Source organism: Ranitomeya variabilis, chromosome 2 (genome assembly GCF_051348905.1).
Source record: "Ranitomeya variabilis isolate aRanVar5 chromosome 2, aRanVar5.hap1, whole genome shotgun sequence".
NCBI classification, from domain to species: Eukaryota; Metazoa; Chordata; class Amphibia; order Anura; family Dendrobatidae; genus Ranitomeya; species Ranitomeya variabilis.
In genome coordinates, this window is record NC_135233.1 from 842,547,682 (window position 1) to 842,573,664 (window position 25,983).

General features: G+C 44.5%; 1 protein-coding gene across 2 annotated transcripts in view; it reads left to right on the plus strand.

Annotated features, from left to right (window-relative positions):
• Positions 1-11,610: 11,610 nt before the first annotated feature.
• The window catches only part of FYTTD1 (forty-two-three domain containing 1), a 37,768-nt gene continuing 23,395 nt past the window's right edge, over positions 11,611-25,983 (plus strand). The window contains exons 1-4 of one of the 2 annotated variants that reach the window (XM_077290157.1): positions 11,611-12,004; positions 16,412-16,537; positions 16,621-16,730; positions 22,467-22,573. In XM_077290157.1, the coding sequence (XP_077146272.1) occupies positions 11,959-12,004; positions 16,412-16,537; positions 16,621-16,730; positions 22,467-22,573 (389 nt within the window). In that variant the 5' untranslated portion in view covers positions 11,611-11,958. The remainder of the gene's footprint in view (positions 12,005-16,411; positions 16,538-16,620; positions 16,731-22,466; positions 22,574-25,983) is intronic. The other variant, XM_077290158.1, reaches the window with a different exon arrangement.

The window sequence follows — 25,983 nt, forward strand, 5'->3', positions numbered from 1 at the left end:
TTGTGCTTGTTCTAACAATCCTTTATCCTTCAACATGCCCCTTTTGTTCTCTATGAGATTGTGCCATGTAAACGGCTGCAATCTCCCTGACTAGGGCAATCCTACATGCTTGTACAACCTGCCAACATTCTTGACTGCCTTCTTTCCCTCCCGTGACTCTACTATTGTCTTGACTTCCACAGCATCCTCATTTAACTTGTGGGGCACGGACTACTTTTGCTTTAAGAGACACAGCATGACTTTACAGAATACTGTGTCCTGCTGCAGCAGACCACTGACAGCGATATCAACACTGTGTCCTATACCACGGAACTTCGCGTTCAACGTACTAGGAAAAGAGCCTCGCGCTCAATATTTCCTGTCCCTAACCTGAACAACAGTGATTAACAGACTATCCTGTCACGATATTCCAAACCGTCGGGAGGCGGTCTCCTAGTGAGAGCCCTCCACAGAAATACAGGTGGTCCCCCTCTTGGGACGTCTTAAATTACCTAGTTGGTACAATATCACAGAGGCTGCGTCTCCTAATCCTTTCTCTAAGCCGCCCCGCAATCTACAACTTGCTCAATCTTTCACTCCACTTCACTACTAGACAATAGTCACGGGTAGGGTGGTTGAATGGAGTACAATGACCGGTGGAGGAGGTGTGGTGTACACGAGGACGCGCAGGATGCGACGTCTCTCAGTTGCTGGTTCAGAGCGTGGCACGGGATCGCGCTCGGTCTCACCACTCGACCGGTCACCTCTCGGACCCAAGGAGACCACAGACAAACCAATAACGGCTGAGACACTAGCAAGTGTGACACATATAAAGTATATGATCTCCACTTACCGTGTTTGGAGGGTGATCAGTCCTCGAGGTCAGCCACTACGGGTGTCATCCACGGACGTCCAGGCATGGGTCCAGGGGGTCTCGGATCGCTGGCCACGCCCCACGTTGGTCGCGCCAAATTGTCGGGGTCGTCACAACAATAACCCTCATTCACCAGTCATTCCAAATTAAAGTATGCGCAGAGCATCTGGTACCAGGTAAGAATGAGTCAGACAAAAGCTGGTTCAATCTTAGTTGATGCTCGTGCGTCCACAAGTGTCGGCAACGATTACAGCAACTGCGTTTATTTCCGGATACGCAATACTATATCATTTTAGGAAAAGGAATGCAATAGGCGGGGTTTAAGCAATATATGTCTAGTATTCAGTCTTTCTGATTTGTCCTGATATCTCCTGGCGAATCCTCCTTTCTTCACATTCCTGAAGTTTCGATTTCAGAAGAAATGATACTTGACTCCTCGGAAACGAAAGTAGAGTAAAGGTGAACACTAGCAGCCATTTTAAATACAGTTACATTAGCATCTGCAAGCATAGGGAAAAATCTTATTGTTTCACAGTATAAGATATATAAAAGTATAAAATGGTATAAAAATGTATATTTTCACCCTGACACAACGACCTCAATATTCGTTTGACCCCGGTGTGGGATTTGAATAAGATCGACTTCTTGGATGTCACGATTCGGAGGGATGCGGGAGGTGTGATTCAGATGGATATTTTTCGCAAACCCACTGCCACCAACACCCTCCTGCATGCCTCATCATGCCATCCTTCCCATATGGTCAAGGCCATTCCTGTTGGCCAATTTTTACGGCTGAGACGCATCTGCTCTAATGAACAAGACTTTGAAATTCGAGCTAAGGAGCTGATGACATGTTTTATGTCAAGGGGATACAGTAGGCGTATTTTAAAAAAACGTATACACAAAACTTCGATCTGCCATACTGGGCAACCGAAAAACATGAAGAGATCCAAGATGTAGTTAAAACAAGGCTTTATTAGTGGAAACACATATTCCATGCCATAGTGCACAAGCACCTAAACAAGAGGTGGGGAACCACCACATATATCATGCTAAAAAGCACCTGTAGTATGGGGCAGAGTAGCGCTGTATACATAAAGGTACATAACATTAACCATAACCTAAGTATATATAGTGCAACCAATACTGAACCGTATAAGTACCGAACATATAACAGCAATGACCATATCTACCTGTAGCTGGTTCAGCGTCCCACCTCACCCCAACGCGCGTTTCGCAGATAGCTTCTTCCGGGGGCATGTCTGGGGAAGGGGAGTGCCAGGTTTTTATTGTGCCAAGGCTCCAATAAGCTACGTTATAGGGTAACATGTGATCGGACACGTTACTAGGTAACAGTGGGCATGTATCGGCGCGTGCGTCTCTTCTTACCTTGTCCCAGACAACTCTGGTTTTCATCCTCGTTTCTCCTCGGGTCATGTTGAGTCTTCTGACTGTCCTGGGGTGGATTCCGTGGTGGATAGGTTGCAGCGGATTTGGAATCATGTGGTGGACAACCCTGCGCCCCGGCCTACGCAAATTTATTTTTGGGGGCGTGGGAAAGGAGTATTTTTCAGGGGGACCTCATCCAGGATGTGGACTTAGTCCACAACTGGATGAGGTATATAGATGACATTCTGTTCTTTTGGGAGGGCCCCATAGAGGGCCTCACTCGTTTCATGAATACCCTGAATAATAACAACATTAATGTCAAGCTTACTTTTCATACTGGCAGAAGCCTGGACTTTTTGGACCTGAAGATCACGTTGACATCAGAAGGACGTATCAGCACTGACGTGTTTAGGAAACCTACGGCTACGAATGCTCTATTACAAGCAGACTCGTCCCACCTTCAATCAACTATTAGGGGAATCCCTATAGGACAATTCCTGCGCCTCAGGAGAATATGTTCGGAGGACATCTTATTTGAAAAGCAGGCGATGGATCTAACCCGGAGATTTAAGGCGAGAGGATACAGCTCCCGGTGTATAAAAAGAGGATACAGAAGAGCCAAGAGGTCTACCAGGAACGATTTACTATACAAGCAGAAGGATGGGACTAAGAATGAGGAAGAAAACCAGGTGAGATTCATCTCTACCTTTAACAGCCAGTGGTCAGGCTTGACGGATATTATTCGAAAACACTGGAGTGTATTAATGGTGGACCCGACCCTCAAACGAGTGCTGCCCCCTGCTCCATCTTTTGTAGCTAGGCGTTCACCAAATCTCAGGGATGCATTGGTTCGAAGCCATTACGAAGCCCCGGGTTCAGGACCTTCTAGACCTTTGGGGGGGGAACGGAAAGGCTTCTTTCCATGTGGATTATGTAAGGGATGCCTTAACCTTACAAGAGCTACTAACTTTAGTAATTTTGATGGATCAAGGACATATGAGATCAGGAAGCATTTGAACTGTAGTTCCCGGGGAGTTATTTACCATGCCCAGTGCCCCTGTGGCAAGGTGTACATCGGACTGACCACTAGGGAGTTGAAAGTAAGAATGAGGGAGCATATCAGGGATATCAATAAATCTAAAACGGTAAAGGATGAAACAACATTGAAGACCCTGCCTAGGCACTTTAGGAGATATCATAATGGACAGGCTGGTGGTTTAAAAATTAAGGGCATTGATCAGATCAATGTCAACATACGTGGCGGTGACTTGGGTAAGAGCTTGACCCAATTAGAGAGTACGTGGATCTACAGGCTGGGGACAATGACCCCGCAAGGTCTTAACGAGAACCTGGGATTCGCTTCTTTTTTATAACCCTTTGGATTTGGAACATGATATAATCTCCTGGTTTTTATATGAGAGACATCCTTTTATGGGATAGGGCTATGGGTTTGTTTCAGTCGGTTTTAATTATTAAAATGTTATGATTTTATGATTTTTAATATTTATTTTATTGATTATAGGAACATGTGATATCGTAGCACTGCTATTACTGTTCTGTTGCGTTATACAGAAGGGACACCCAGTAGTACCAGATGGATGTCGAAGGAGAATATGAGCGAAAATATGAATATCAAGATTTCCTCCAAGAATTGCAGAACCTTTAAAGATATACTGTGTATTGCATATTTTATGTTTTACATGAGGATAATCCTGCTTATTATATATAGAGGTCTCTTTTATGTATTTTCTGATGGTATTAAATTATATTGGAGATTTTGTAGGTCTCTAATATGTAGTGGGTAGAATAAGGGGGAGGGGGCCTTTTTTGATAGGGATATGGAGAATAGGGGTATTTTAATATGGAGTAGTAAAAGATTATTTAAGCAGGTTTTTTTGGGCACTTTAGTTTAAACACTATGGTAATAATAATTTTATCATGCACTTGTCACTTTAAAGTATTAGTAATAAACCACTTGTGAATATTTCTAAACAAGTTTGTTTTACTTGAGGGATTAATTATAATAATTTAGTTCTTCCCCTTTTTTATATCACTTGGCACAAAGCACTTTTGTGTAAATATGGCTGGGATCAAGATATTTATCCACCCATAAGGGAGTTATTTATTGTTATTGCACATTAATCCAGGCACTTTAATTCTCTAACATCCATGCACTTATACCACTTGGCACATAGCACTTTTTCTGTCGGTAGTGACATCACTGGGATCAAGATACATTCTCATATGAAGGTCACGCATTATTTTACAAATAATGTCCCCCTTGTGCGGCATTCCCCTTCCCCTTTGTATTCTCCGGCATACCACACCTCCTGTATAACACACCGGTCACTTTGGGCAGTGCGCATGCGCCTTTAACCGCCCCAGTCACTTCAGAACGCGCTCTCTACTGGATAGCTTGCGTCTCAGCAGGCGTTCCACTGAGCGCAGGTCCGGAAGTGATGTTTATCTGGGACAAGGTAAGAAGAGACGCACGCGCCGACACATGCCCACTGTTACCTAGTAACGTGTCCGATCACATGTTACCCTATAACGTAGCTTATTGGAGCCTTGGCACAATAAAAACCTGGCACTCCCCTTCCCCAGACATGCCCCCGGAAGAAGCTATCTGCGAAACGCGCGTTGGGGTGAGGTGGGACGCTGAACCAGCTACAGGTAGATATGGTCATTGCTGTTATATGTTCGGTACTTATACGGTTCAGTATTGGTTGCACTATATATACTTAGGTTATGGTTAATGTTATGTACCTTTATGTATACAGCGCTACTCTGCCCCATACTACAGGTGCTTTTTAGCATGATATATGTGGTGGTTCCCCACCTCTTGTTTAGGTGCTTGTGCACTATGGCATGGAATATGTGTTTCCACTAATAAAGCCTTGTTTTAACTACATCTTGGATCTCTTCATGTTTTTCGGTTGCCCAGTATGGCAGATCGAAGTTTTGTGTATACGTGATTTTGAAGTGCCTGTACATAGAGAGGACTATTGGTTAAAGTATTTTAAAAAAAGCCTATCACAGGGCCAAATACTCGGATCGCAATAATCTCCTCTATAACAACAATAGGGATAGACCTAGGAGTGGTAATCAGATTAGATTTGTCACATCTTACCACCCACAACATGTAGGAATACGTAGGGCTATGGAAAAGGCTTGGCCAATTCTACAGGCTGATCCCATCATAAAAAAGTTCCTCCCGGCACATCCACCAATTACATTTCGTCGGGCTAAGAATTTGAGGGATCAGCTTACCCATAGCCATTACGTGGGTCTATCTGTGCCCACATTCCTCAGCGACGCTGCTGTCTGGTGTGGCTGTTTTCCATGTGGGAAGTGCGTTGCATGCCCGAATATCGAACGATGCTTTTCTTTTTCTAACTCGGACGGCACTAGGAATTTTACAATAAAAAAACATATAACATGTATCTCTAGATACGTAATTTACTATGCCACCTGTCCTTGTGGTCGTATATATGTGGGATTGACCACTAGGCAAATGAAAGTCTGTGTTAGAGAACACGTCTTAGGTATACAGGCGGCAGCGGAATGTAAAGCCATTACCACATTGAAGACAATACCTAGACACTTTAGAGACTACCACTCTTGTGACGCAGCGCTGCTGAGGGTGCGGGGCATAGATCTCCTTAACATTGATATACGGGGAGGTGGCCTGTCGAAGCGCTTGGCGCAACTTGAAACGAGGTGGATATCGACTCTGCGCACCATTCACCCTGATGGGTTGAATGAAAGTATTTCTTTTGCCCCATTTTTGTGATCCACGTCTGTGCTGCGCATTACATTATGGGCGTGCTATTTCGGGTTGTGTTTGTTTTTATTTTTATCATTTTGTGTTTTTAACCTGTATTTGTTTATTATTTAGTATTATGCCATCTTTGGATCCGTTAATGAATATTGAAGCCTTGTTGGAATCCATCTATCTCTTGAATACAAGTATGACAGCGTTTCAAGATTATTTATTGTTATCTTGCCTTTTGGATATCTGTATAGCTGTGTTGTTTCCAGTGTATTTATTGCATTACTTGTTGCATTTGTATGTCTATTTTGGCTTATATATATATATATGGTCATCTGTTGTTGGGCTATAGTTTAGGGGGATGTTTATATATTGTTTGGTGAATTTTCGATTCATGTTACCGTAAATGTTTTATGCACCCCATTATTTTTGTTTGTATTGTTTTAATGTCCTTTATATGTATCACCTAATGATCATATTCACTTGTTATACACTATATGTATCTATGCAGTTTGAATACAGCTATACTGTATATGTTTGTCGGTTTGCAACCGGGGTTTATTGTGCATAGATATATTTGTTTATACGCGTGGACTTATCTTTTATTGTCAGGATATACATTGGTGATTGTGGGACTATTCGTCTTTTCTCTGTATATATTCAATCTGGCTGTTACTTCCTTGCCAGTATTTATGCCCCCTTCCAAGATGGTATACCGGTGTGTATCTTCTTGTGCGCATGCGCCGGTACTCAGTGCGGTGCGCGGTTCCCTCCTTCCTGTCCGGCGTCTGATCACGTGGGGCCCCACGTGCTTCCGGCGCCGGCGGCCATGTTGGGGACCGCGGGTGCCGCTCGGCATGCCGGTGCGGCGCTTGAGGTGGCTGCACATTTCCGGTTGGTGCGTATATTTATATATGCGCACCAGGAGCATTATATTCACCCCTAGGAAGGAGCTGCTTGCTCCGAAACGCGCGTCGGGGTTTGCGTCCGGTCACCCACGCATCCTGCCTGCTACATTAATATCAGGTATGTGCTCGTACTGAGCTATTATGTATTATGTATGATTTAATAGCATAAGAAGTCATGGGCCTTCCTTTACTAAGGGCATATTGCCATATTCAGGCATGGCATGTGTGGTTGTCCTGACACTTTCAGCATGACTGACAGGAATGCACGTTTTCCCTCATCTTGCATCGTTTCACTTACCTGATGGCTTTTTACATTTTTCTAATAAAGATTTATAGTGTTATGGGACTATTTGGTTGCTTGTGTCTTGTGTTCGGTGGTCTAACATTAGTAGTGTGGAATATGCAAAAAAAAAAAGGGATATGAGATGGTTTACTGTATGTAAACCATGTCTCATATCCTGTCGGGTTTGGGAAGGAGAAATGAAAAGCCGGCAATTGAATTACCAGCTTTTCTCTAACACCGGTGCGTATTTCTCGCAAGTCATTCGCATGGTCCGTGTGTAATCCGTATTTTTCTCGCCCCCATAGGCTTTCATTGGCGATTTTTTTGCGCAATACGGTGACAACGCAGCATGCTGCGATTTTCTACGGCCGTACAAGACCGTATATTACGTATGCGTAATATACGGCAGATAGGAGCTGGGCCATAGAGAATCATTGTGCCGTGTGTTATGCGTATTTTACGGACGTAGTTTATGCGCTCATACGTCCGTAAAACTCGCTAGTGTGACGCCGGCCTTACTCACAGCAAAACCGCAGATCTTTTTTAGATCTGTGGTTTTGCTGCAGATGTGCCCGACTCAAAGCAAGTCAATGGGTGCAGAGACTCTGCAGATCCGCACAAATAAATGACACGCTCCTTCTTTTAACCCGCAGCGTTTTCAGTGGGGAGTTTTCCGCACCGTTAGCACAGCATTTTTTTTTCCCATTGATTTACATTGTACTGTAAATCAATTGCGGATCTGCAGCGTTTCTGCACGGTAAAAAACGCTGCGGATCTGCAGGAAATCCTCAACGTGTGCACATACCCTTAGGGCATGTGTCCACGTTCAGGATTTGGTCAGGATTTTTCATCAGTATTTGTAAGCCAAAACCAGGAGTGGAACAATTAGAGGAAAAGTATAATAGAAACATATGCTCCACTTTTGCATTTATCACCCACTCCTGGTTTTGGCTTACAAATACTGATGAAAAATCCTGACCAAATCCTGATGCAATCCTGAACGTGGACACATACCCTTATACTCACCCTCTGACGTCTTCACCTCTTATTAATGTTGACCAGGTCCTGCGGCGCCATCTTGTGACTGCAGCGTGTGACTGGCCGGAAGTTAGAAGCTACATCACAAGCTCTCAATGCAAGTCTATGAGAGCCAGAAAGATGCTTTCATAGAATTATATTGAAAACTTGCCTCAGGCTTGCTCAGCAAACACTGTATGGTGTATTAATGTCCATGGCCCATTTCATCTGCTGACAACGATTTAGGACACATGCACACGGTCAGTATTTGGTGAGTTTTTTACCTCAGTATTTGTAAGCCAAAACCTGGAGTGGAACAATCAGAGGAAAAGTATAGTAGAAACACATCACCACTTCTGTATTTATCACCCACTCCTGGTTTTGGCTTGCAACTAAGGTAAAATACTGACCAAATACTGAATATGTGAACATGGCCTAAAAAAAGCCATGTATCATAGTCCGATGTACAAACTGGCTGCATGTCTCCAGAAGGGATGGCGTTAGGCTACTTTCACACTAGCGTCGCTTGCTGTACGTCGCAATGTGTCGTTTTGGAGAAAAAACGCATCCTGCAACGTTGTCTGCAGGATGCATTTTTTCTCCATAGACTTTCATTAGCGAAGCATTTCGACGTATGGCCACACGTCGCATCCGTCGTGCGAGGGATGCATCGTGTTTTTGGCGGCCGCAACGCACAAAAAAACGTTCAATGTAACTTTTTTTGTGCGTTGGGTCCACCATTTTCGACCGCGCATGCGCGGCCGGAACTCCGCCTCCTCCTCCCGGAACTCACAATGGGCAGCGGATGCGTTGTAAAACTGCATCCGCTGCCCACGTTGTGCTAAATTAACACACTGTCCGTCGGTATGACGGATTGCGACGGCCCGTACCGACAGACTAGTGTGAAAGTAGCCTTAGGGTCAGGCAGACCAGGCAGCTGTGTAGGGCCCCGCTTCTTCAGCGGCCGCCAGCCAGTGGCGTGCCGCTAATACCAGAACACCACTTGGCCGTTATGGGGCCCATGAGTAAGAGAGGCCCGGCGGCGCTGCCCCCCTCCTGCATTGCGCATTTAACTTATCATCACAGATGCAGATACAGCTGAAAGCAGTGATGGAGGAGAGGGCGTCAGATGACAATCCCTTTCCTGTCACTCTTCCTCTGACTCAGGTGTGCCAGAAGTGGAGCTGATGAGACACTCTGCAGAAGCCAGAGCAGCAGGGGAACAAGGAGGAGAGGTAAGTATTGTGTGTGTATATATGTGTGTGTGAGGACTGCACTATACTGTGTATGTGGGGAGGCTGTATTATATTGTGTGTGTGGGGGGACTGCACTATACTGTGTATGTGGGGAGGCTGCATTATACTGTGTGGGGGGACTGCACTATACTGTGTATGTGGGGAGGCTGCATTATGCTGTGTGTGGGGGGGACTGCATTATACTGTGTGGGGGGGCTGCATTTTACTGTTTACTGTATATGTGGGGAGGCTGTATTACACTGTGTGTGGGGGCCTGCATTATACTGTGTGCGGGGGGAGCTGCATTTTACTGTGTATGTGGGGAGGCTGTATTACACTGTGTGGGGGCCTGCATTATACTGTGTATGTGGGGAGGCTGCATTATACTGTGTGTGGGGGGCTGCAATATACTGTGTGTGGGGGGACTGCACTAAACTGTGTATGTGGGGAGGCTGCACTATACTGTGTGTGTGGGGGGCTGTATTATACTGTGAGCGAGGTGACTGCACTATACTGTGCATGTGGAGAGGCTGCATTATACTGTGTGGGGGGGCTGCATTATACTGTGAGTGGGGGTGCATTATACTGTGTGTGAGGGGACTGCACTATACTGTGTATGTGGAGAGGCTGCATTATACTGTTTGTGAGAGGAGCTGCATTATACTGTGTGTGGGGACTGCACTATACTGTGTGTGGGGGGCTGTATTACACTGAGCATGGGGGGCTGCTTTATACTGTGTGTGGGGGACTGCACTATACTGTTTATGTGGGGAGGCTGCATTATACTTTGTGTGTGGGGGCTGCACTATACTGTGTTTGGGGGGATGCATTATACTGTGGGGTGGCTGCACTATACTGTGTGGGAGGGCTGCATTATACTGTGTGTGGGGTGCATTATGTTGTATGAGGGGGGCTACATTATATTCTGAGGGGGCATTATACTCTATGAGGGGGCTGCATTATACTCTGAAGTGGATGCAGTATGCTCTAGGAAAGGCTACATTATACTCTATCAACGACCATGGTCAGTGCATTATACTATATGGACCCTGCATTATACTGTATTGAGGACTATCTGTACCTAAGGCCTCTTTCACACTTCCGTCTTGTGCTGTGCGTCGTTGTGCAGTAAAATGACGTGTTGATGGACGTCACGAAAATAGTGAAAAATGTGTGTGACGCATCCAGTGTAATGACGGATGCGTCGTTTGTGTTGTTGCCACAATTTGAATGGAGAAATTCCGAGATTCTAATGTCCGGGGACGAGAGAGAGAGAGAGGGAGAAAGAGAGAGGGGGAGAGAGGGAGGAAGAGAGATGGAGAGGGAGCGAGGGAGAAAGAGAGAGGTACAGAGAGAGAGAGGAGGGAGGTAGAGAGAGAGAGAGAGAGAGGGAGGGAGATAGAGAGGGAGGGAGAGAGACTTTGTCCTGGATCTGAAAATCCTTCCGGGCATGCTCAGAGGGAAAAACATGATACGTCGCTGGATTCCCGTGTGTGACGGTCAGCGACGTATCCTGCGTCCATAGGCTTCCATTATAGCCGACGACGAACAGTGCAGGACCCGTCGCTGACCGATTAACGTGCAGAGAAAACGTTCTTATGAACTTTTTCTCTCCATGACGAACTGCTATTTTCTGACTGATCCAGTGCACGACGGATGAAACGGATGGCAATCCGTCACTAATACAAGTGTATGGGAACATGCAGGATCCTGCATTCTCAAAAAATCTACGTATCTCGACGGGAGCTGAAAGACGGAAGTGTGAAAGAGGCCTATAACATTCTTCCTCTGATGGGTGTAAAAGAGGCTGGGAAACAACTTCATTATTGTCCACTGCGCTAGTTTAACAGCCTGAACTCAGCGCATGTAAATACAACAGAAATTATTCTGTGTGGACTATGTGAGCATTTGGAGCCCCACTTTAAACTTTTGCCCAGCGCCCACTTAGTCTAAAAAGGCCCTTATCTCCAGAACCAACTTTTATCAGCATGTGTCAAACCTACATTGCTGTGCGCTGTTTATTTTTGACAGCGGTTTTGTTGGGCTGGAATCCACCAGAACACTGTGTGCACACAGCCCAATATGTGAGGGTATCATGGTGACTGTACGGGACCGGCCGCCTACGAATAACCGGAAACGGAATGAATCTGCACTCATTGACAGCTAGAACCCGACTGTGAGGCGCGCACAGCACAAGCATGAGGCACAGGCCCCGACGCTCCAAACACCGCGACTACGAGCCGGACTGGAAGGAGGCAGCGTCACCTCCTCCCACGCAACAGCTCAGGGTACGTGACTGACGTGATCCTGCCTCACCAAAGATGTCTGCTGCGTAATGCTGCGGCGTCACGCCGGACGTCACCTGACGCAGCGGGTCTCTCTGAGCGGAGCTGGGGCCTAGTCACCCGTCGCTGCTTGATACTAATTAGTGCGGCTGCTGCTGGACGGTACACAGGGCGCTGCCGACTTGTGCAGGACGCATTGTACTGACGGTGACCGACATGGTGCCGTCTGCATCCGACATTGACAAGATTGATATGTCGCTCGGTAAGGAACTTGTCTCCCACAATTGTCTGTTTACTGAGCTTGGCCGTAGGCTCCTGTGTGTGAGGGAAGCCGGCATGTTCCCTGTGCAGCACTAATCTCTGCTAGTGGCTTAGGAGCCTCCCTCTAAGATGGAGAATGCCCGGATTCTGACAACTTCTGTCCTTCCAGGACTCGTTGTCAGCCAGCTTCACCTGGTTCTGACTTTATCAGTGACCTGGACCCATATACGTAATGTGGGCTACCGGCTGTGTCCACACTTCACGTGCATTGGATAACATGGTATATATACGGTATTTTATTTCTTGGTTGGCTGCGTTCAGGCGTATTTCACTGTCCGTACATGGATCATAATGTCACACTGCCTTATATAAGGGGGTGAGTTCAGATCCGGAGACCCGTCATCAGCCCTGGCCGTGTGTCCCGTGCTCGGGCGGCGGCTCTCGTCATCTGAATTCGGCCTCGGGTTTGATACCCTCTTAATACCCCCACCAATGATAAGGCGCATTGTCAGCTATTTCTGCATGCGTTAATGACAGTGATTTTGCTCGATCCTCCTGTAGCTACATGCACATTGGTCAAATTTGCTGCAGAAAATTTCCAGAGCAAATTTTAGAAAAATCAGGATTTTCTGTGGGTTCTTTAAACGAAAAGTCAACGGCTTTAAATTTGCCTTTGCTTGATGTGCTGTGGATCCACACGTATTAATCATACGCTGACACAGGTCCTGAAAAATCGCTAATTGTAACCCGTCGTTTACTTTGTTTCATAAATCAGTACTACACATGAACATAAAAACCGGTGATAGATCTTATCAGAGATCTGCTTCATTTTCCACCAGGGCTGATCATTCATCTTCCAGTCATGGGTAAAATCTGTATTCAGTGAAGAAAGACTCCCATTACTGAGATAGGGGGCGGCAGCTGGTGCTTTTAAAATTCTATGGAGAGGGGGAGGATTTAGAGGCTGACCCTGACATTCTGCTGCAAGTTGTACCGAAAATAGTGATAGTTATCCATAGATTTAGAATTTTGAGAATGAAAGATGAATCCAGTAGGTGAAAACAGCAAATTTCTCTGATGAGATATATTCCAAGTTTTTTTTATTTTACATGTACTAGCCCCTTTTCCCCTTTTACATATATAGAATAGGGGATAATTATTATTATTATACATTTATATAGTGCCATTTATTCCATGGCGCTTTACATGTGAAAAGGGGCAAATATAGACAAGTACAAAAAACATGACCAATACAAGGCACACACAAGTACAGGAGGAGAGAGGACCCTGCCCGCGAGGGCTCACAGTCTGCAGGGGATGGGTGAGGATACACTAGGAGAGGGTAGAGCTGGTCCTGCGGCGGTTCAGCAGACTAAGGATCACTGCAGATTGTAGGCTTGTCGGAAAAGGTGAGTCTTCAGGCTCTTTTTGAAGGTTTCCGTGGTAGGCAAGAGTCTGATGTATTGGGGTAGAGAGTTCCAGAGTATAGGTGAAGCTCGGGAGAAGTCTTGTATGTGGTTGTGGGAAGAAAAGATAAGAGGGGAGCAGAGGAGGAGATCTTGAGAGGATCGGAGGTTGCGTGTAGGTAAGTACCGGGAGACCATGTCACAGATGTATGGAGAAGACAGGTTGTGGATGGCTTTATATGTCATAGTAAGAGTTTTGAATTGGATCCTCTGGACAATAGGAAGCCAGTGAAGGGCTTGGCATAAGGAAGAGGCTGGGGGATAGCGGGGAGACAGGTGGATTAGTCAGGCAGCAGAGTGTAGGATGGTTTGGAGTAGTGTTAGAGGGGAGGCCAGAGAGTAGAAGGTTGCAGTAATCGAGGCGGGAGATGATGAAGGCGTGCACTAGCATTTTTGTGGTTTCATGGTCAAGGAATGCGTGGATCCGGGAAATATTTTTAAGTTTGAGTCGACAGGAGGAGGCAAGGGCTTGGATATGAGGCTTGAAAGACAGGGCAGAGTCGAGAGGCACCAAGCATGTGGGACTGGGGAAAGTGAGAAGACATTGATGGATAGGTCTGGTGGAGGGGTAGCGTGAGAAGGGGGAAAGATGATGAATTCTGTTTTGTCCATGTTCAGTTTTGGAAGCGAGCAGAAAAGAAAGATGAAATAGCGGAGAGACATTGTGGGATTTTGGTAAGGAGGTGAGGTCAGGTCCGGATAGGTATATCTGCGTGTCATTGGTGTAGAGATGATACTGCATACTGTGGGATTCTATGAGCTGTCCCAGGCCGAAGGTGCTGATCATTGAGTATCGCCAAACAACACAAAGTGTATGCATAAAAATTGGGATCACCACATCAATTTGAAAAATATGCAAAACAACTTTATTAGAGAACAGCACACAAAAACATTAAAAACATTTAAAAACCCACAGTATAAATTGGGGTGACGGGTCCATACAGATTACTGGTAAATACCAAAACAGAGCACACAACACTACACAGCCGGTTTATAATAGAAATGTATCAGAAAAAATGAGTCACAAATGCCAATGACTGTCACATATAAATAATCATAACCCACAATCCTAATTAAATACTCCTATGAGTTGCCAAAAACACAATACGTCGCCCTATAGAGGAGGCTCCAAGGAGGGGTATACCAGAAGCGTGACAGACATCAATCATGTCCCAAGATTTTAGTGCCCCAGTCCTATGTTCTTACCCCACCTAACGAATAGGCATACCCTAGGGCTCTGGCAAAGTAGGCATGTGGGCTCTAGTCGGCCGTGTGGTTGTTTAGACCCACGCGTATCGACGCTTGAAGCGTCTTCCTCATGGTCGGAAATGTGAAAGCGGTGCGTTCTATGATTTAAATAGGTTAATAATTCATTGATACACCTACCAGGTGTGAGCAGCAATGGCGGCGCAGGCACATCATATCGAGCGTCTCACAGACTCTATTGCGCAGGCACGATAGCGCTTGTCATCATTACAACATGTGTAGTTAGCGCATGCGCGTTACACAATTTAGTTAGCTCGGTCTCCATATTAGCGGCGGTATCAGCCCATCAATTGGGTGTAGTGCTAGAACCCCCGCATATGCGCAGAACGCACCAGCAGCAAAGATGGCAATGGCGGCGCAAGACAGCTTACCGGCGTACTACAGAGTCTAATGCGCAGACGCGGCTGCGCTTACCATAATAGAAGCATATGTAGTTTGCGCATGCGCAGTACACCATGTCGGCGGTAGTATCCGCCCCACAGGAGAGCGTGAGGCTTGGAACCCCGCAATTACAGAAGCAGACGCTGACGTAACAGCCTTGACATATTGGCACATCAGTGTTTTAGGCAGGCGCAACACTATTCATCTTGACACAAGCACAAGTGATGGCACATACGTCAATAGCCAGCAAAATAGGGCTAGATCCATAGGCCAGTTAGCGGTGTGCACTCACAAATATACTTGTTACTAAAACCACTATGAAGGCACCAGCATCTTAAAAAGTCGCTACCAGTTCTATAACGTAAAGCGACCGCAAAAAAAGATATCCATATAATGAAGGTGCAATTAATTGACCATACAATATGTATGCGCATACATTTTTTAGGGTGCAGTAGGACTACTCAACCCAGGTCAAACTAGGACTGTTAACAGCTCAAAATGTTACATATAGATCGTAATGCCAAACACCCAGAAGAGTATGTTCCTGATCTAACACGCGCAGATAGTTAAACCACGCGCTCGGTTAAAGCAGCCATAGACGGTACTCTGACTCTATTCGGAGACAATGAGCTCATGCACTGGTGGAGAATCAGAGTAAAGGCACAACATTCTCAAGGAGAAGTTTTTTCGGATCTTTCAACAGGATAACTTTTAGGAATATGCAGACAGACCAATTTAAGAGAGCCTTTGCCAGAACCAAAAAAAATAATAATAATTATATATATATATCGATCTTGTGGGTCTTTAGTAGCCTCCAGATGGCTGGTTTCAACTTCATTTCTATCCTTTGGAGAATCCATACTCTAAATTCCCCATTAGGCCAAATAGTATAGGAAAAGGCATCAATTCGCCTGCCGTAGTGATCTCGGCAGAGTGTTTTTGGATTGATCATTGAGTATCTTGACTGCTGGGACCCCTAGCGATCCCGAGATCCGGGCTCTGCAATTCCTTCCCAGGCAGAGTCGTGCATGCTATTTGTGTTTCTTTGTGATGCCCGCCAGATAATGCCAGTGACCAGTAGTAAATGCTATGTATATAACCATAGTGTAGTAGTGTCCAGATAAAACAGCCTAAAAGGTTATGTAATTCCTAAAAGCGATTCTACCATGGATGTGGTACTTATACAGTTAAACATAAATGATTGTAGTTTCCAGCTTTCTGGGCTCAATCCTGTGTTACGTTTTTTTTTTACTGTTCAGTGACACAATTTGTTTTTCTCATCTTTTTTCCTGCAGACGACATTATCAGGTTAAATAAGCAAGAACGGCAGAGCCAGGCGATGTTCAATGGAGGTTCACAATCAAATTATTTCCAGCGATTCAGAAGCAACAAGGGAAAGTGGGGTGCTCATCGCCAGCCGGGTATGCCTGTATACTGTGCTGATCTGTTCTTGTTCTTCATGTTCGTAGGATGTCGTTGGTTATTGGATATGCTTTTCTTCTAGGTGCTGGAAACATGGGAGTTCAGAAGCGTCCATATGGTGCCAAGCCAGGGTTTCACAGGATGTCCCCCTGGAGTGGAGTTAGTCCTTTCAATCGTTCTCTTCGCATGAGAGTAAAATATTCTCCTCTTCTATCTTTTACCTTTTAAGATTTTGATAGATAATTTTCATTATTCTGGGCAGCTAACATCTTGGACAATGTCGTCACTTATCTGTGCTGTAGTGTCTGCTGTTTTATTAGAATGTGGAAAAGTTCTGTGTTTTATAAGATATACAGCTCTGGCAAAAGTTAAGAGACCACCACATCAAAACCCTGTCATGGGCAGCCCAATCTCCAGACCTGAACCTCATTGAAAACCTCTGGAATGTAATCAAGAGGATGATGGATAGTCACAAGCCATCAAACAAAGAAGAACTGCTTACATTTTTGCGCCAGAAGCAGTGTGAAAGATTGGTGGAAAGCATGCCAAGACGCATGGAAGCTGTGATTAAAAATCATGGTTATTCCACAAAATATTGATTTCTGAACTCTTCCTGAGTTAAAACATTAGTATTGTTGTTTCTAAATGATTATGAACTTGTTTTCTTTGCATTATTTGAGGTCTGAAAGCACTGTTTTGTTTTGTTTTTTTTATTTTGACCATTTTTCTTTTTCAGAAAAAAAAATGCTAAATTTATTGCTTGGAAATTCGGAGACATGTTGTCAGAAGTTTAAAGAATAAAGGAACAATTTACATTTTACTAAAAAATATACCTATAAAGAGAAAAATCAGACAAACTGAACATTTTGCAGTGGTCTCTTAATTTTTTGCCAGAGCTACATGTCACATCTGAGGGCAAAAAAAGTATATTGTAGTGAGGAATAGCACGCCAAGAATAGGCAGAAAAACGGGATTGCTTGTGAGTGCTTTTAATTTTCTAACCTTCCCCCAAAAAGGAAATAAAAAAGTTATTACACCACAGGGTGAAGTATAGCAATGTTTCAAGTAATATAGTGTTCGTCAAGCTATGAATAGGTTATGTGTAGAATGTCTTTCCTGGACAAAAAAAGATGCTAAATATCCACTTGTACCAGTATATGAAGGGATGGAATCACTGGGCTCTCTAGGAATCCAAAGAGTGTTATTACTATTTCCCATAGGAGAAGGAACCCAGTGATAGAACATGTGGTGTGACCTCTATATTCCTCTACATCTGCTGCATGTTGTTCCACACTGGTTTTCTAAAATAACAATTGGAGGCAATCTCTCCTGTTGTCGCCCCAGTGGATTCAGCACAGGACATTCTGGTGATGACTGTGTTGTCTTGATGTTATATGAGGGCCGATCTGCACATAAAAGGGTAATCTACAGGTAAATATCATTAAAAGGCTACCTTACTTAAAGTGCGGCCAGTGGGAGAAAATGAACCTATTTTCTTCTTTGAGTCACCACTTTCAGTCATAGTGACGTGCACGAAGTGGCTACAGTTGCCACTCACAACACTGCTAATTATACGGTGAGAGAGGAGTGGGTCAAAAAAGGCCCAGAGAAAACGACCCAAAAGTCCAAAGGTAAAAATATATAAATAATCTTTATTAATTAAAATATAACAAACAGGTTAGGGCACAACGCCACATGGCGTACAAGACCGCGTGATGACAACAGGGGAGCACGGAGCCAGGGGACCAGGACAGCCCATATCCCATTCAAAAAGATATCAGAGGATCATTCGTTACCCACCCAGGGGGTAGATAAAGTGTAAACAGCATAACTACAGAGAAGGGGAAAACCACCTGTACAGAGTATCAAACGGAATATAGTCCTGTTCCAATAGAGAACTGCAATGTGTATGGGCTACAAATTCCCCTCAAGCTAAAAGACAAGAGTTGTAAATAAGTATGAGAATGCTAATTACCTCCAATGGGATGTAGGGCACCAGGTTCCCAGAGTCCGTGCGCCCACCCCGACGCATGTTTCGGAAGCACTCTGTACGGGTGGTTTTCCCCTTCTCTTTGTTTTTTGTTTCTTTATTGTTGCATATAAATGTTAAATTCAGTAAGTTGTAATTTGAAAAGAAAAAGGGAAGAAACTCACAGAAACATAAAATCAGATGAATCAAGGCTTCAAAAAAAAAAATGTGATAGGTCCCAAGTTGAGTCCCTGTACAAATATAATCAAGAACACAAGTAACACACATGCATGTTTTCACAAATTTAAACATACGTTTTTTTCATAATTGTGCATAAAAATTTTAAATTTGATTTCTCCAAAACAAAATATAAATAAACAGTCTTGTGATATATCAAATGAAAGCCGGTACCGTTCTGAGAAAAATTATGCCTCTCCCACCTCTTTATCTTAATTCTAGCCCGAGATATGATAAAACAAATGTAAAGCCATACCAGGCCAAAATTCGTTCTTTTTCAAAACTTTAGGAGTCTGTAATAAATTAACTAATGAAGAAAAAATTCAAAACTTTTAATTTGTAATTACCGTATATACTCGAGTATAAGCCGAGATTTTCAGACCATTTTTTTGGGCTGAAAGTACCCCTCTCGGCTTATACTGGAGTCATACCCAAGGGTTGGCAGGGGAGCGGGGGCTGTCTAATTATACTTACCTGTTCCTGGCGCGGTCCCTGCAGGTCCCTGGCTCCCCGGCGCCCCAGCTTCTTCCTGTACTGAGCGGTCACATGGTACCACTCATTACAGTAATGAATATGCTGCTCCACCTCCCATAGGGGTGGAGCCGCATATTCATTGCTGTAATGAGCGGTAACGGTGACCGCTCAGTAAAGGAAGAAGCTGCGGCACCGGGGAACCAGGGGCTACACAGCGCCTGAAGCAGGCGAGTATAATGGTGAGGGGGAGCGCTGCGTGATATTCACCTGCTCCCCGTTATGGGCGTCGCAGCGTCTTCTGCAGTGACGCTCAGGTCAAAGGGCGCGGTGACGTGGTTAGTGCGCGCCCTCTGCCTGAACGTCAGTGCAGAAGACGCTGAAGATGGAGCGGCGCCAGAGCGAAGTCAGGTGAATATTGCAAGTGCCGGGGACCTGAGTGACGGAGAGGTGAGTATGTGATTTTTTTTTTTTTTTATAGCGGCAACAGCAAATGGGGCAAGTGTCTGTATGGAGCATCTTAGCCTTTGTGTAGCACTATATGGAGCAAATGTCTGTATGGGGCCATAATCAACGTTTGTGCAGCACTATATGGGGCTAGTGTCTGTATGGAGCATCTTATGGAGCCATAATCAACGTTTGTGCTGTACTATATGGGGCAAGTGTCTGTATGGGGCCATAGTAAACATCTGTGCAGTACTATATGGGGCAAGTGTCTGTATGGAGCATTTTATGGGGCCATAATCAGCGTTTGTGCAGCACCATATGGGGCAAATATCTTTATGGAGCATCTTATGGGGCCATAATTAACGTTTGTGGAGCATTATATGGGGCAAGTGTCTGTATGGAGCATCTTATGGGGCCATTATTAACCTTTTATGCAGGATTATATGGGGCATATTTTAATATGGAGCATCTTATGGGGCCATCATAAACTTTACCAGTAGCTGCTGCATTTCCCACCCTAGGCTTATACTCGAGTCATTAAGTTTTCCCAGTTTTTTGTGGCAAAATTAGGGGGGTCGGCTTATACTCGAGTATATATGGTAACTAAAGTTGTACTTGATAAAAATAAAAAATAAAAAAAATCTAAAGAAGTCAGGTAAAAAAAATATTCATATTTGGATCACTTATGGAATGGCCTGTCTGTTTTTACCATTAGTGATTTTCACAGATGGATATGATATGATAAATAAATTGCAATGTTTCTCCTAGCAATGTTAAATTCGTACAACACACGGATGCCTCCCATGTGGTGTGTTTGGTTTTCAGGGACCCATAGACTTGAATTGGTTCTTTTCATTTGTGATGGTGGGAAGAAAGTGGAAATGTCTCCATGAGTGTTGCATGGACATCCAGCTTGTGATATAACACAGACCTGTGAAGAGTACCATAGGTTATAATTGTATCTGTGAAAAAAAACGGGTGCAACACGGACATCTGAATGAGATCTAAAGTGTATGGGTACCCTTAGTCCACAGTCACAAATATAGACTATAGACACAAAAAACCAATAATACACCACATCTCTTACATGACATTTATGGGTAATGGGAGCAAACCATTCCATGGAGCCCATTTGCTGTCTCTTGGTTTGTACGGTCTTATCCATGAAAAAGCAAATTGAGTTCTGTTTTTGCCTTTTGATAATTCACGCCCTTTCCTACTTCAGTCACGATCAGGGCCTCCGTGCAGTTTTCTGTTCTTCTTTAGAACCTAACATGAAGCATTGTTTAGACACGTTCAAGTAGAGAAGTAAATTGCATACCCAAACTGTAGCAGTGGCCGAAAGCCACATGTTGGTGCAATTTTCACATTGGTTGTTAAAGGCTAGATGATTTTCCATTAACAATCAATTTGAAAACCAAATTAGAAATTTTTGTCGCGTGTGACCACCAGTACTAGTCATACCTATGGTGTATCGCGCCTAATTTTCTCAACAAGTAATGTCTTTGTCCATCATGACGTGCTACAGTTTAAGCTTTCGGACAATGGTTTTTACAGAATCTTTTTGCTTTGTACCAGATTGACAACCAGATGACACATTATCATCAGTCTATCAATTTTTCTTTTCCCATTGCAGCACTACTCTTCCTTTTAACCATTTAGAAACCTCTGCCGTCCATATACTGTGGCCGTGAACGATCACTTTCTCAGCAGACTCGGGAGCTGAGCTTGCACCGTTCAGCGAGGGTGTCTGTTGTGTAAGGCTGCTTGCCCACGATCGGGAATAGCAGCACATTTGCGCTGCGTCATAAACACCTGAATTCTACATGCGCAGTGGATAGGGTTTATAAAAGTCCCATACCCACTGTGCTTCTATTTAACTCTGTAAACTCGCCGGTGGGTACGCGTTTACGAGCTGCAGCATGGTAATTTCAGCAGTGGAGACACTAGTCACCGATGGGTAGTTTCCCCCATAGCCACTAATTAGATGCGTTAAATCCACATACATGGTTTACTAAGAACATGCAGATTGGAGTGCATGATCAGAATACAGCGAAAATATGCTGCCTCCGAAACGCTGCTATTCCTCATCATGGGCACAAAGCCTTACATATCTGGCACTCGAAAATGACGAGTGAGATCTGAGCAAGGTTCAATCTCATAAGTTTAACCTATTAAATGCAGCTTTCACATGTAATAGCATCTTAAAGGTCTCCAAGACCATCGGCCTTCTGTACGGTACAATCACTGCTTGGCATTGGGTTGCCATGGCAGCCAGGGGCCTTCTGAAGGCCTTCTTGTCTGCCATGGTATTATTCCTATGAAGTCACGTTCACAGTCGATATTTTTACATCAGTATTTGTAAGCCCAAATCAGGAGTAGATAAATCAGAGGAAACGTATAATAGAAACACGAGCAACAGTTCTGCATTTTACACCCACTCCTGGTTTTGGCTTACAAATGCTGAGTTTGTGAACGTGACCTTACGCTCAGTGAATTGTAGTACGCTACAATACTAAAGTTGTACTCAAGTTCAAGTCCACTAAGGGGACTAATACAAATTGGAGGGGAAAAAAGACAATGAAGCCCTGACGTGTCCCTGTCGATAACCTGCCTCATACATTGAGCCCTGGGCCAGCTGTACATCCAGTCTAAATAGTGACACAATCCTAACATTTATTAGTTTCTGTTAAAAATTTAGCAGAATCTAAACTGTAAAGTAAAATGCTCTGCTAAGTTGGTGTTATTTCTTTTTTACAACTATCGGAACCCTCTTGACTACTTTATTCTTTTTACCTTTGTAGCATTCAGCACCACAGCGCCTGCCCTTTAGGAGAAAAACTAACTTTTCTAGGCCAATGGATTTGGCAAGCAACTCCCCCACAGCATTGCACAGATTTCCTTTTAATAGGTAAGTTACATTTGACACTGACTTTTAGTGAACAAAATAAACAAAACACCTTTAGACAACTGTTTTCCGGGTTTTGTGCAAATAACTTGGGGTGTTCTAGTGCCACTCACTAAAGCATTAGGTGGTGAGCGGCGGCAATTCCATCATGTCTGCAGATACATTCCAGGACGTACATATGAATAGTAGGTATTGTTCAACTATCCTATGTTTTAGGGATGTTCCAAGATTTATATTGATGACCTAGCAAGACATTAGGCCATCGCTGTCTAAGACCAGTAGCGTTCAACACCTCCACTGATCATCTGTGCAGCTCCAATGGCAGTCAGGAGTTCAGTGTACAGAACTGGAACAGCACAGCTAATATACATGACTTTCTAATATACACAGCTCAAAAAATAAAAGTAACACTTAAACAGAATATAACTCCAAGTAAATCAAACTTCTGTGAAATCAAACTGTCCACTTAGGAAGCAACACTATTTGACAATCAATTTCACATGCTGTTGTGCAAATGGAATAGACAACAGATGAAAATTATTGGCAATTATCAAGACACACTCAATAAAGGAGTGGTTCTGCAGGTGGGGACCACAGACCACATCTCAGTAACAATGCTTTCTGGCTGATGTTTTGGTCACTTTTGAATGTTGGTTGTGCTTTCACACTCGTGGTAGCATGAGACTGACTCTACAAAACACACAAGTGGCTCACATAGTGCAGCTCATCCAGGATGGCATATCAATGCGAGCTGTGGCAAGAAGATTTGCTGTGTCTGTCAGCGTAGTGGCCAGAGGCTGGAGGCGCTACCGGAGGCGTGGAGGGGGCCGTAGGAGGGCAACAACCCAGCAGCAGGATGGCTACCTCAGCCTTTGTGCAAGCTGGAACAGGAGGAGCACTGCCAGAGCCCTGCAAAATGACCTCCAGCAGGCCACAAATGTGCATGTGTCTGCACAAATGGTTAGAAACCGACTCCATGAGGATGGTCTGAGTGCCTGATGTCCACAGGTGGGGGTTGTGCTCACAGCCCAACACCGTGCAGGATGCTTGTCATTTGCCACAGAACACCAGGATTGGCAAATTCGCCACTGAGGCCCTGTGCTCTTCACAGATGAAAGCAGGTTCACACTGAGCACATGTGACAAAGTCTGGAGTCGCCGTGGAGAGTGATCTGCTGCCTGCAGCATCCTTCAGCATGACTGGTTTGGCAGTGGGTCAGTAATGGTGTGGGGTGGCATGTCTTTGGAGGGCCGCACAGCCCTCCATAAGCTCGCCAGAGGTAGCCTGACTGCCATTAGGTACCAAGATGAGATCCTCAGACCCCTTGTGAGACCATATGCTGGTGCGGTTGGCCCTGGGTTCCTCCTAATGCAGGACAATGCCAGACCTCATGTGGCTGGAGTGTGTCAGCAGTTCCTGCAAGATGAAGGCATTGGAGCTATGGACTGGCCCGCCCGTTCCCTAGACCTGAATCTGATTGAACACATCTGGGACATCATGTCTCGCACCATTCACCAACTTCACGTTGCACCACAGACTGTCCAGGAGTTGGCGGATGCTTTAGTCCAGGTCTGGGAGGAGATCCCTCAGGAGACTATCCGCCGCCTCATCAGGAGCATGCCCAGGGGTTGTAGGGAGGTCATACAGGCATGTGGAGGCCACCCACACTGCTGAGCATCACTTCCTTGTCTTCAGGCATTTCCAGTGAAGTTCGATCAGCCTGTAACTTCATTTTCCACTTTGATTTTGAGCATTATCCCAACTCCAGACCTCCGTGGGATATTAGTTGTGATTTACGTTGATCATTTTTAGGTTTTATTGTTCTCAACACATTCCACTATGTAATGAATAAAGATTTACAACTGGAATATATCATTCAGTGATATCTAGGATGTGGGATTTTAGTGTTCCCTTTATTTTTTGAGCAGTATATTTTGTGCTTTTTGTTTGCTGTCAGTGAATTAGCATTTTGTTACATTATGCTTTCTTACCTTGAACTGAGAAATGAATGAATGCAATCGCATCCAGTCTAGGCAATGTTCTGTTTGATATACAGTACAGACCAAAAGTTTGGACACACCTTCTCATTTAAAGATTTTTCTGTATTTTCATGACTATGAAAATTGTACATTCACACTGAAGGCATCAAAACTATGAATTAACACATGTGGAATTATATACTTAATTTCAGTGGTTTCACACTTTTTTGTTATGTCTTATATTCTAGGTTCTTCAAAGTAGCTACCTTTTGCACACTCTTGGCATTCTGTTGATGAGCTTCAAGTGGTAGTCACCGGGAATGGTTTTCACTTCACAGGTGTGCCCTGTCAGGTTTAATAAGTGGGATTTCTTGCCTTATAAATGGGGTTGGGACCATCAGTTGTGTTGTGCAGAAGTCTGGTGGATACACAGCTGATAGTCCTACTGAATAGACTGTTAGCTGCTTTTTTCTTGCCATAATACAAATCCTAAGTAAAGAAAAATGAGTGGCCATCATTACTTTAAGAAATGAAGGTCAGTCAGTCCGAAAAATTGGGAAAACTTTGAAAGTGTCCCCAAGTGCAGTGGCAAAAACTGTCAAGCGCTACAAAGAAACTGGCTCACAGGAGGACCACCCCAGGAAAGGAAGACCAAGAGTCACCTCTGCTTCTGAGGATAAGTTTATCCGAGTCACCAGCATCAGAAATCGCAGGCTAACAGCAGCTCAGATTAGGGACCAGGTCAATGCCACACAGAGTTCTAGCAGCAGACACATCTCTACAACAGCTGTTAAGAGGAGACTTTGTGCTGCAGGCCTTCATGGTAAAATAACTGCTAGGAAACCACTGCTAAGGGCAGGCAACAAGCAGAAGAGACTTGTTTGGGCTAAAGAACACAAGGAATGGACATTAGACCAGTGGAAATCTGTGCTTTGGTCTGATGAGTCCAGATTTGAGATCTTTGGTTCCAACCACTGTGTCTTTGTGCGACGCAGAAAAGGTGAACGGATGGACTCTACATGCCTGGTTCCCACCGTGAAGCATGGAGGAGGAGGTGTGATGGTGTGGGGGTGCTTTGCTGGTGACATTGTTGGGGATTTATTCAAAATTGAAGGCATACTGAACCAGCATGGCTACCACAGCATCTTGCAGCGTCATGCTATTCCATCCGGTTTGCGTTTAGTTGGACCATAATTTATTTTTCAACAGGATAAGGACCCCAAATACACCTCCAGGCTGTGTAAGGGCTATTTGACCAAGAAGGAGAGTGATGAGGTGCTACGCCAGATGACCTGGCCTCCACTGTCACCAGACCTGAACCCAATCGAGATAGTTTAGATAGTTTGGGGTGAGCTGGACCGCAAAGTGAAGGCAAAAGGGCCAACAAGTGCTAAGCATCTCTGGGAACTCCTTCAAGATTGTTGGAAGACCATT